Here is an 11,975-nt window from a genome sequence, read left to right as displayed (position 1 = left end):
CATATCCTCCACATGCACAAGTACATTAAAAACAAAATATAAACACACACTACATGTATATATGCATTTTTCTTTCTCACAAGTCGCCGGCTGACGCTTTTGTCATAATAATTGTTTTTCATCACGTCGATATCAAGCCGCCACCCGAGAGGAAGCTCTAATTTTGCTGCTTGGCTTTTTTTTGGGCTTTCTAATGAAATATGAACGATAAGCAGCAGGTTTTGAAGCACTTTTCACCCCAGTGTTTCACTTTTCATGCCTTCACCGTCTCTCTCTCTCATGCAGACGTAAACAAGAACTCCCAGGAGATGTTATGGAGATACAAGTGTCTGTGACCAACATCTCTTACAAGCTGTAGGTGTTGTTGGTCCAGAAGCATTACAGCTGCAACAGCAACCCCGTGCATGCATGCACAGACACACACGCACACACACAGACACACACACACACGCACACACACCATCATCGTCATCATCATTATCATCTTCCGTCTCACCTTTGAAGCAGATCATGTTGAATTCAGCAGCCGGCTGTGTTTCGAGCAGCACACGCATGAGTTTCTGTGTGTGTGTGTGTGTGTGTGTGTGTGAGTGAAAGTGAACAAAGACTAAAAACACAAGTTCAAACCCACTGTGTCCTCCATCCTGCCAAAATAAAAGCCCCCTCCCTCATAACATTCAGCCAAAATAAAACCCCTCCCTCCTTCTCCCTTTCCCCTGCAAAAATGAAATCCTCCTCCCGGCATCCCCTCCTGCCAGAGTAAAACCACCCTTTGCCCTTCTCTCCTGTCAAAATAAAAGCACACTTCCTTTTCTCTCCCTCCTGTCTCACTCTCTCTTTGGTCAAATATATCATCTGTCACCCCGAGCAATTGACCTACTTGTCAAACAAAGTTTACCATTCATTAAGCTCAGATACTTTTTCTTATTTCTCCTCTTTGCAATAAGATTGAATAAACTTTTATTTCAGTGCTTTCAAAGATCCCTTCATGCTCCAACATTAAGTACAACTTTTTTTTCTTCACATTTTAAAAACAATTTTGATGTGTATTCTCAATTCAATCCTAGTCATTCACGAGGGTTCCCATTAAATACAATCACTTAAAGAATTTCACGGTGGTGTGCTGGGAGTCGCCTTGGAGGATGACCCATAGATTATAAAAGCTCATGATAAAAATGATGTTTTTCAGGAAAATCAAATGAATACTCAATGTTTAAGGCACGTATCTCCCAGGTTTCCCTCTCACTCATTCTCTTCTCACACACACACACACACACACACACACACACACACACACACATACACACACAGGTACTGATGGGAGTTGTAGTGTTTTTCCCCTCAGTAGTAGCTGCAGACACAAATAGCTTTCATTATCACCAAGGTGATAAAATGATAGTTGGCACACTTTTAAACACACACACACACGCACGCGCGCACACACACGCACACACACACACACACACACACACACACACACACACACACACACACACACACACACCAGTACGCGTTCTCTAATTAAACATTGCGCTTTAAATGGTGGTACGTCACAATAAAATAAGAAGATTAATGAAGCAGATAAAACGAAATGAGCCACGGTAATGTTTCACGCGTGACGGTCCTTCCCGCAGCGCCTGTCGGATCTCCCGATCTCGCGATAATTTACCCGAGAGTCGCCGTGAGTTCAAGCGGCGCTTTCATTGGTCAGCAGTTATGTCGTCATAGGTAAACAGGGAAAAGTGCTGCGGCGCTTCGACCACCGTGGAGCCGCCCGGCGTGTTTCCCGAGCATCAACGATGGTTTAAATCACTTCAAATCGTTTCCTGGTGGGATTCTGTTGTCACTTCTGATTAAAGAGACCCACTACGTTTAACCACAGCAATCTTGGCGGCCAGGTTAGTGGGACAAAAGGGTGATATACATTCAAAACGCAATAGCACGACGGCTAGCTTGTTAGCGGCGGTCGTTATTCTTCAGCTCACTGAGAACCTGAATCAAGAATAACGGTCGGCTTTCTTCGGATATTTCATGACAGCGGTTTGTCCGGGAAATACTGGGATAATAAGTTTTAGATGAAATGAAAGTCATTAAGTTTGTAAGAGTTTTATGTTCCAGCCTGCTGTCTTTGTTCAAGACAGAGCGGCATGCGAGTGGCTGGTTAATGTTATTGTGGTGTCATTTAAGTATTTGAAACATACAGATTAAAATAATTGTCCCCTACGGATAACAAATAATTGTTATATATTGTTATATGATTATAGTGTTATAACATAGTTGTGTAATCTGGAAGAGATTGAAGTATTTTTGATGAGCAAAAGAGCAGTCCGTTTGAATGTCCGAGGGCAGCTCTGTTGGACGTTTATTTCCTTTTTTTTATTTCAAGGTTTTTTTTCTGATTTGGGGTTTTTGTTACGGTCTTCATTATGAATTGAAATTTCACAGCTACGTTACAGTTTTCCAATCAAGTCCGTGCGCTGTGTTAAATATTACAGATGAGCGAAACTCAATTAAAGATTCATCCTAACTTTAATAACAAAGCCTTCTGGAACCACAACAACTTCAGATATCAAAGCAACATTTCAACTTTGCCATGGCTAAAACAATATTCTCTCCTCTCCACAGACAGCCATGTCTATCCTCACCCAGGCTCACGGAGAGGTGGGCGTCGGTGTGGTGGCGCACCTCCAGTGCCCGTTCTGTGGCCATTTCTCCAAGAGCCACACCCACCAGCTCTCCCACATGGCCGCCGCTCACCCTCACAGCCTGGACCACGTGGCCGTCGGTCGCCTCGGCAACATTCTCATGTACCAGAGCGGCGCGCAGCTGTTCCACTGCGCCGATTGTTTCTTCACTAGCCGAGATTTCACCAAGCTATACAAGCACATCATCTCCAAACATTGTGAAGATGAGAGAGGAGGCGGTGGGGAGGACGGCGGCGTGAACGGGTGTGTGGAGGAGTGCAAGGGGGGAAGGGACGAGTGCAACGGCGACGGGAATGAGCGCCAGAGGGATGCGGACAAGCGTTGTGATGAAAACGAGCGGGACGCTGCCGGGATCAGTTACAAAGAAGAAAGGACTTGTAGCGAGGACACGGCGAAGCCGGACGGACGCTGGCAGGAACTAACGGTTAAGCGGGAGGGATGCCAGGGAGACGACAAGGATGACAAGGACAGGAACGCCGAGAGAAAAGAGGCGGTCGGTGCGGACGGTCTTGGAAGCGAGAGGGCCATCGAGGAGGACGGCGAGGGACGCAGCCATACGACTCAGACGCCGGAAGCTATCAAACCCGAGAGCGAAGGAGACGAAGGTGTGCTGATGTTTGACGGCTCCGTGTATCGATGCCTGATATGTGGCTGGAAGAACAAGCTGAAAGCAGCAGGTGTGTCCCATGTGGTGCGTAAACATGACATCCCCAAAACCTATGCCACGCAGTCCATCAGGCGGGATACCTTGACGGCATCCAGCCGAGCCCAAAGCGGCTTGGAGGAGGAGGAGGCGGCCGGCCTGAGCGGGGAACTTCTGAAGGAAGAAATCAAGGCGACGGCAAAGGTGGTCAGATTCATTTCCAACCGCTTTGTGTGCCTCATCTGTGGCTGGAAGACCAAATTAAAAGGTGATATTTTCTTTTAAACATCTTTCTCTTGACATTTTTTAACAAGAATTACTTTTCCAAGCACCACACTCTGTACACACATTTTGCTCTTATTGGCAGAAACGGAGGAAATATTTCAAGGATTTTTCTGTGCCTGTTAATGGGAGCGAGGATGATTTGGGGCCTATGGATTTGACAGAGTGGATGCAACTATTTGACCGGCAACTCTGCCAAAGATCTCAATTGTGGCGGCCAAAATCATCCGTCCAAGAACAACATGCCGGGAAATACCTGGCGACATGTATCTGGTCATCTGGAAATGAGAGAGCAGCATCCAGCCGTATCAGGTTTGAGACGAGACTGCAGGGCGGCGCCTCCCTATCCATTTTCAGATTCTCTATTCGGTCGTCCAATTATTATCTCTACTTTACACCGAGGCAGAGTCCGTCCACAGATCCTGCCCCGCGATGGCGGCGGAGCAGGTAGTAGATCGCCGTTTGTCTGCCGAGCAGTCAAACAACCTCCCACGTGTGCAGCCAAAACCTATACGTTGTGCTTGTCAGTGAGCCAATGTGAAAATTGTTTCTGACTATTTTTGGCGTCAGTAGATGAGGACGCTCAAGCTTCTCGGCCAGCAGGGCCCTGAGCCAGGAGCGGGTGGAGGTGCTATTCCAGGGACTCCATTCAGAAAGCTTACCGTGTGACACACATTTGAGCCGCTCAGCAAACTCTTCTTGAGCAGGCTACTTTCCGAGAAAGGCCCGAGAATAGCCGTCGCTCTGAAGGACAACCGTTTCCTCTTCTCTACATTTTATACAGCAGCTTAGATGCACAGCCTAAAATGTTTTTGAACATTGACTAAAGTATGCTTGTCCGGCAGCAAAGGGACAGAATACACTGCGACCGGTCAAACCATGCATGTGTTCGTTTGACTCGGGTCTTCAAGACAGAACATCCTGTCCCATCGTACGGTTCTCGGGACGGCTTTCAAACTAGTGCTCGAAAGATTTTGTCGTGTTTCTCAGAGTAAGTCGTTCTCTGAGAATCGTGTTTGACAGTGTTTGTCAGAAGACTTTGTGCAGCCTTTCAGTTTCTGAGCATCTACTACAAGGCTCAGATCCAGCTTTTTGTGACAGCCGTTCAGACTGAACAACAAGTAGTCAGAAAATTTGGTTTTGGCTGCCACCACCAGAGTCCTCACCAGCTTTGACAAAAATACTCTGGAGTATGCAAAAACAACAAACTGTGCTTTCCAGTTCCAAAGTCCACAGAACCAGAGGAATGCAAAGCGACCTTTTGAGACGTCTGAAAATCAGACCCCCTTTCTTTTTTTTAAATCATCAAAGTCTGAATACCTAAAAAAAAATAAATAAAATGGGCCTTATTTTTTGCCTTGTCTCTGCGCCGCTGGACTGTGAATGACTCCTCAGCAGTGCGTCATGAGATGGCGACCACACAATGTGTTGCTGCTCATGTTGCCTGTGGAGAAAGGATGCTGTGGCTGACCTTTGATGATGTCACTGGAACCCTTTGAGTCTTGGCCAGCCCGTGAAAAACAACACTTAAATGATGCAAACAACACTGTGTCAATGTAAGAGGACATTATCATGTCCAAAACAAGAAATGTAAAAAACCGTGTGTGTTGATGAAACGTCTGTCCGGTGTGGAGATGTGCTCCTCTCCATCCCGGAGGAACGTTCGGTCCTTTCCTTTCTCTCAGCCAACACCTCTGAAATGCGTAATTTACGCCGTCCCTACAGACTTCTACTACTTAAAAAAAATGGGAAAAACTCCCCCAAAATGTCAGACTGCACCATTTTGTCATAAATGAATTGAAGGGCTGCACTCCAGAGCCTCTGCTGCTTCTGCAGCTACAATCACTCTGGCTCTTGCTCGGAGCACATTAGTGGTTTCAAGGTGGTCAAGTTAAATCGTTGGGATCATCCAGGCACATATAGAACCACTGACTGGAGTGTGAGCGCCTTCAGATATTCACCATCATCTTTGCGGGGGCTGTTCTGCCGGCAGCAGAGCCCAGAGTTTGGGGTCCGTCGTCCGAATGACCCGTTTGTCTCCGTCCGGGTTGATGCAGGTGATTTCGGTGGCATGTGGTTGTACAGCGGCGGAGATCTGCAGCAGTGATGCTGTAAGAGAGCAGAGCCGGAACTGTTACAGGAAAAACACAGGTGTCAGATACCAGAGCGCCGGCCACCCCAGGAACACAGCGAACCACACCGGCAAAAAGCTTTCCTGGATGGAGCGACATTTGAAACGAATCATTTCTATAGAAAAAAAAAAAGCGGCGTCATTTACGCTTTTGAAACCTTTTGTTCTGGATTTCCCATGGTTTTTTTTTTTTTGTCATTCAGTATTAAACGCTGCTTTCTTGTCTCCGCAGGCTTTGCCATAAGCCACGTGGTGCGTTCTCATGACGTGGAGCGCCCATATTGTTGCAAAGACTGCCCTCGCTGCTTCTTCCTGCCCAGCCGCTTGCAGCAGCACGTGCGCGCCGCCCACCGACCCGGACGCTTTGCCTGCCCCTTCTGCTGCTTCAGGTCCCACTTCCTGGGCGGCTTCAGGAGACACTGCAGCCGCTGCAACGCCCGCGGAGAAGAAGAGGACGGGGAGAAGGTGGAGGAGGAGGGGAGGAGAGCCAGGAGGGGAGCGGAGGTGGACCAGAGGAGGATCGGGAGTGGAGGGCAAGAGGAGGAGGCGGATAAGGAACAGGGGAAGAAGAGGAGGACACGGAGAGGAGCCGGGCAGATGATGGAAGGGAAGGGCATGATGGAGGAGGAGGAGGAACACCTGGAGGACCGCAAGGACCACCCGACGGGGATAGCGAGAGAGGAGAGGAGGACGAGAACATGGGGCGTCAAAGGTCTGGAGAGGAGGAAGAGAGCGAGGAGCGCCGTGGAAATGAAAGAGCACGACATGGAAGAGAGGAAGATCTATAGCCCCGGGATGGAGCAGGAGGTGGAGAGAAGGAACCAGGGGGTGGACGCCAGAGAAGAGATGCAGATCACTGTGAAGAAGAAGAGGAGAAGAAGAAGGGGAGGAGCAGCTGGAGGGGAGGAGCAGGAGAGGAATAAAGAAGGGAGTGGGACGGAGGGAAAGCAAGAAACGGAGGGGAATAAACAAAGGCAGGAAATAGAGAAGGAAGACATGAAAAGGGGTGAGGACGAGAAGAAGAGGGAGAGGAAGGAGAAGACGGCGAGGCAAGAGGATGAAGAACAGGCTGAGAGGAAGAGAAAGAAGGGAACGATGGAAGAAAACAGGATGGAGGCGACACAGCAGAAGGAAAGGAAGCCAGCGAGAGGGAAGAAAGGTGTGCTGGGGGAAGATCTGGAGAAGGAGAGCAGGATGGAGGAAGAGCAAGAGAAGAATCAGATGGTCCTCAGTGGAGGAGAGCAGGAGAAAAGAGAAAACCAGATCCAGGAAGGAAAGCAGGAGGTGGAGAGGAAGAGCGAATGGAGCGTCGTAGGGGAAGAAGAGAAGAAGACGGGGCAGGAAAGAAAGAAGAGAGGGAGGAAGAGAACCGTCGGAAGCTGGGCGACGCTGGAGGAAGACCTGCAGGAGAAGAAGATGGAAACAAGTGAGGAAGAGCAGGACAAGAGGAAGACAGAAGCGGGTGGATCACAGAAGGAAGAGCGAGGGGGTGGAAAAAGAGAAGAGGAGCTGCAGGAGGAGGAGAAGAAAGAACGGCTCGGAATAGAAGAGCTCGGGCGGGAGGAGAGAAAGATAGAGGAGGGGAGGAAGAAGAGAAAGATGGCCAGCAGAGGGAAAGAGGAGGAAGGGAGGCAGACGGAGGAGGAAGGAAAGACCGAGAGGAGCCAGACGGAGGAGAGGAATAGCAAGAGGGGGATTCAGGAAGAAGAGAAGAAAAGCCAGCAGGAGGAGAGGAACAGAGAAACGAGTGCGATAGAGGATGAGGAGCTGGAGAATGAGAGGAAGAAGGGAGGAGGAAGAGGGACGAGGAAGACGAGAGGAAAGAGGACGATGGAGAGGAGCGCCGTGAAGACCGAGCAGGAAGGAGAAACAGGAAGAGAAATCTGGGCGGAGGAGTTTACAGCGAGGAAGCAGGTGATGAAGAAGGAGGAAGAGGAGAAGAGCGAGGAAGGGGGGAGGATGGAAGAAGCAGCGGAGGACGGAGATAAACAGAGGAGGACGGCGCTGGAGGAGAAGGACAAAGGGAAGCTGATGCTAGAAGAGGTGGAAGGAGCAACTCAGGGGAAGAAGGGATGGAAGCTGAAGGAAGAGGAGTGGAAGGAAAGAGGGATGAATGATGAGGAAAGGAAGGACGTTATGAAGAGGGGATGGAGGCTGATACCGAAGGAGGGGGATGAAGCTGGGAGTGAAGGAGGGGAAGGAGGTGGAGCGGTAGAACATGTGGAGGAGGAGAAGGAGGACAGAAAGAGAAGATGGACGCTGCTGGAAGCCACGAGAGAGGGGGATGACACCAGAAGAGGAAGGGGGGTAGAAGATGGAGGACAACGGGGGAGATTGAAGAGACGCTGGAGCTTGATAGAGGAAGAGGAAGGGCGGGGATTAAAGAAGGAAGATGGAGGAGGCGGGAGGTGGAGGGGTGGAGAAGAAGGGGAGGAGAGCGAGTGGAGGCTGATAGAAGAGGAGGAGGAGGACGGGAGCGAAGAGAGGAAGGAGGAGAGGAACGAGAGGGGATGGAGGCTGATCCCGGAGGAGGGGGGGGGGACGGCGGCCAGAGGCTGGAGGCTGGTGGAGGACGAAGAGGAGGAGGAAGAGGAAGAGTGAGGAGGAGGAGGAGGAGGAGGAGGAGACTCCAGGAGGAGGCCGGGAGCTTCCAGCTTCCTCTCCTTTTCCAGAAGCAGCAACCCCTTATTTTTCTAAAGCAGCACTGAAGCGTCTGGTGTCGACCCACAGGTGACCCATCAACCAGGAGCCACCAGAGATAGAGAAGATAACCAGACCGCGCGGCCACGCCGTTTGATACCTCTCTTTTTTTTCTCTGAATTTATTTGTATTTGTAGGGCGCTTAGCTCTTCCACATCACAGCAAGAAGGTCCCTGATTGGTTCCCTCCGAGGGGCCTTTCTTTGTGTCCCCATTGCTCTCCGGGTTCCTCCAACAGTCCCAAAGGATGTCGTAGGAGACCTTAAGTTGCCGATGTGTGAACCAGCGAGTGAGTGGTTTTCAGGGGGAAGCCCACGCTCCCCATCCTGGGTTTTGTTTTGGCCATCCAACTAAATCCGTTTTAAACCAAGCAAAAAAACCACCCATTCTTACAAATCCACGGGTTAAAAAAGGAGGAGGTAAAGCGTCCCGGCGGCCGAGTTAATCCGCCGACGTGAAGGTCAGTGTCCTCTTTTAGAACCTCTGGCTCTCCGTCCACTTCTTCCTGCTGCCGCTGAGCTGATCACCAGTCGTCGTGGGCGTCGGAGGCCAATCAGAGGGAAGGTCAGCAGGCTGTGAGGAGGTTTTAAAAGGCCAAAAAAAATGAACACTACGAGCTTTGAGGAGGAGGATGCATTTGGACTTCCGACAGGAAATAGCATGAATGCCAATTTTTGATCGGTCGTTCCCGTGACACCGTCTGTCAGCGTGACGGCTTCAGGCCCGGGTCACCACAGCGGCGCCACCGGTAAGAGGCAGCGATTCACGCTGATCTTATCAGTTTCACATCTGCGCTGGAAGGTTTTCCCATGTGATCCAGGCGTCGGTGCGAAGTGTGCACGAGCTCGCGGCGACAGAAAGCCTTAACCGCCAAACGAGCGGCAGCGTACGGATGGGGAAACACACAAATCTTATCTGACTAGACGTGAGTCAAGCAAATTATTTATTGCTTCCCCTTGCGGTTGCAGGCCCACATACTTGTGGCTGCGCTGCCGCCGTGATGAACGGCCAGCATGCGTCCCTGAGAGAAAGGATGGCGGGCTAAAGTTCTCCCTGTTATCTCAGGCGAAGACGTTGACAGTTGGGTTGGGACGTTGTCACGTTGCCCATCGGAAGGTACCCCAAAAATGAAGGCCGGAAAATAAAGAGGAAAAATGACATGAACAGTTTGACAGATGCCTGTCAGCGTCGCAGCCACTCACCAGGATGAAGATGCTCGGCGCTCGTCGGATCCTGGACGCCGTCCACCTCCTGGTTTGGGCTTCTTCTGTCCCATGGCTGTTCAGAGCTCACGACCCTCTCCTTCACCAGAACCTCCCTCGGGAGGGTGGACCCTCCACCCGGAGTGGCGCAGCAGAGCTGAGAACTCATCCCGGGGTCCAAAGCTCGATTCAGGCAGTGGTTCCCCATCCAGGGGTGGCAGATGAGAAGACACCCTGGAGCCTCCATGGCCAGCAGAAGTCTCTGCACCGTGAGAAAGGACGCCGCCCCAACACGAGCTTCTCCGCCCTCCACCAAACACGAGGCCCCGTCAGCCGGGGATCCCAAGGCTCTCGGGCCTCGTCTTGCATTCCTGCTCATTTAAAGCAGAACTTCTGAGTCACGTGACGAGGCGGTGATTCGAACCCTTCACCGTTTCAGAGCATCATCTCAGACGGTCGCTGGCGGTATTGCGGGCCAGTTCCCTGAAAGTTTACTTTTACGGTGTTATTGCTTTTTCAGCTTTCTTGATTGGACAAGAAGCTCCTGAAGTCGAAATCCCGAGGGTACAGTATGTGATGCTGCTGTTTTTGCAAACATGCACGCACTGCCCAACCGTCTCCAGGTCAAGGAATTGCTTACGGCGGGTTTCTTAAAGTAACCAAGCAGAGGTACCACCAGCGGCTGCCGGGGTTCCCTCCGGGAGCTGCAAGCCCTGTTTGACCAACACAGGAGATTTAAATTCAAAGTCCGAGGCATTAAAACCCTGGACAGACACCATGTGTCAGCAGCTGGGGAATGACGTCGCTGCGAAAATCGTACCGCAGACGTACTGCGGCCGTCTGTGGTACTTTGTGTTTTCTCTGTTTGAGACAACGTGGCCGATCAGAAGATTTTCTAGTTACTAATTTCAAGTTGTAATGTAAATCACGAGCTCCAAAGCCTCGCGTATTTAATCTTTCATTGCATTCCAGAGCTTGCCGCTGCTGCCGTGGGAGTTCAAAGTGTGTCTGAAGCGCTCTGGAGAGCTTATTGTGGCTGACACCTGCTAAAATCACTGTTTTCCACAGAAAGTGAATGAGGTCCTTGAGCTACACACACACACACACACTGTGGAATTCCAAGAATTTCAGCTTTGTCAGAAGCCAATCCCCTGAAATGTGTAGTTGACAGCTGCACCCGGGTTCCATCCTGTAAGGTATGCACTGCAGCCACTTGACTTTTTCCATGCACCTTTAACATGTGATAGAGCCAGGAAAGCAGATCCTTCTGCGTTAGAGGTCATCCACGCATCCTCGGGAGCTTTTCCCCAACCGTGGCTTTGCAAATTATGGGTGACCACCAGGGTTCTAAAAGACTGAAAAGACTTGACACGGATTTCCTTCATTTTGAGGTGAGCGCACACACCCTGCGTTACATCTCCCAAGTATGACTTGGAGCTTTTGTCCCGGTCAGCCGGCGCACAGGCAAAGGCCTTGCCAAGCAAGGAGCTAGCCGGGCCACCGAGGATCAAGGAGCTAGCCGGGCCACCGAGGAGCAACCCGGGGCTCGGTGCCTCGCCAGAGGACGCTTGGACACAAAAATAGGATCCGGGACGTCCGTCCGGCCAACTGATCCACAGCTGCTCCATTGAACTGTCGGGACATTGGAACCCCCTTTTCCCTCCATAACTTATACTTCTATTTGGTTGCAAGTCAACAAGTTAAATGTTGCCAATCTGATTTATGGCCAGAAGTGTTAAAATACGATTTTTTCACCATTTCATTTCACTTTTTGTTACAGCGTTTTAGTTTTTTTGGTCACAAGGAGCAGAGTCCACAAGGAGAAGACCAGAGACCCCACAGACTCTTAGTTTGGATGCATGTGTTGAGAAGTTCAATACAAGGATCAATGAAGTTTGGCACTCTTGATCTAAATTTCAATGCAAACAGATATTAAATCATGCCTGAATGAAGCCTGTTTTGGGAGTTCCTTGTTCACCACAATGAGCCATTGATGATCATCTTCGTTCTAACATTTTGGAAGCCATGTAAGGAGAGCCCTCCAGAACGTCGGTGAAAGTCTTCATAAATCTGTGTCTTTGCTAATAAAGTGGGGTTTGTTTTTTGTTCTATACAAACGCTAGTTCTCTTTTTCATTTTGAAAATGGTCTTCAAACAATGAGTTATATGTGTTTTTTTTTTCTCTGCATAAAACCAAATATAGGTTTTCCCCCATATTCTTCCCTCAGCCGCAGGGAATCTTCAATCTTTGTATACTGCTCAAAAAAATAAAGGGAACACTTGAACAACACAATGTAACTCCAAGTCAATCCC

At 49.9% G+C, this 11,975-nt stretch overlaps 1 protein-coding gene across 2 annotated transcripts; it reads left to right on the top strand.

Annotated features, from left to right (window-relative positions):
• Window positions 1-1,734: 1,734 nt before the first annotated feature.
• LOC147233658 (uncharacterized) lies at window positions 1,735-11,614 on the top strand. Of its 2 annotated transcripts, none has more exons than XM_086148669.1 (3): window positions 1,735-1,898; window positions 2,626-3,616; window positions 5,994-11,614. In XM_086148669.1, exons 2-3 carry the CDS (start codon window positions 2,632-2,634, stop codon window positions 8,360-8,362), a joined length of 3,354 nt encoding a protein of 1,117 aa, XP_086004795.1. In that variant the 5' UTR covers window positions 1,735-1,898; window positions 2,626-2,631; the 3' UTR covers window positions 8,363-11,614. The 2 variants fall into 2 exon arrangements, with proteins under 2 accessions (XP_086004795.1, XP_086004796.1); XM_086148670.1 differs by lacking the exon at window positions 1,735-1,898 and having other exon boundaries at window positions 3,025-3,310; window positions 3,436-3,616.
• Window positions 11,615-11,975: the final 361 nt, after the last annotated feature.

Source organism: Fistularia commersonii, chromosome 6, assembly GCF_037954325.1.
Source record: "Fistularia commersonii isolate RoL2024-O1a breed Wild chromosome 6, RoL_Fcom_v1.0, whole genome shotgun sequence".
Taxonomy (NCBI): domain Eukaryota; kingdom Metazoa; phylum Chordata; class Actinopteri; order Syngnathiformes; family Fistulariidae; genus Fistularia; species Fistularia commersonii.
The sequence above is the reverse complement of the archived record's forward strand: the minus strand, read 5'-3'. Positions and strand labels throughout refer to the sequence as shown.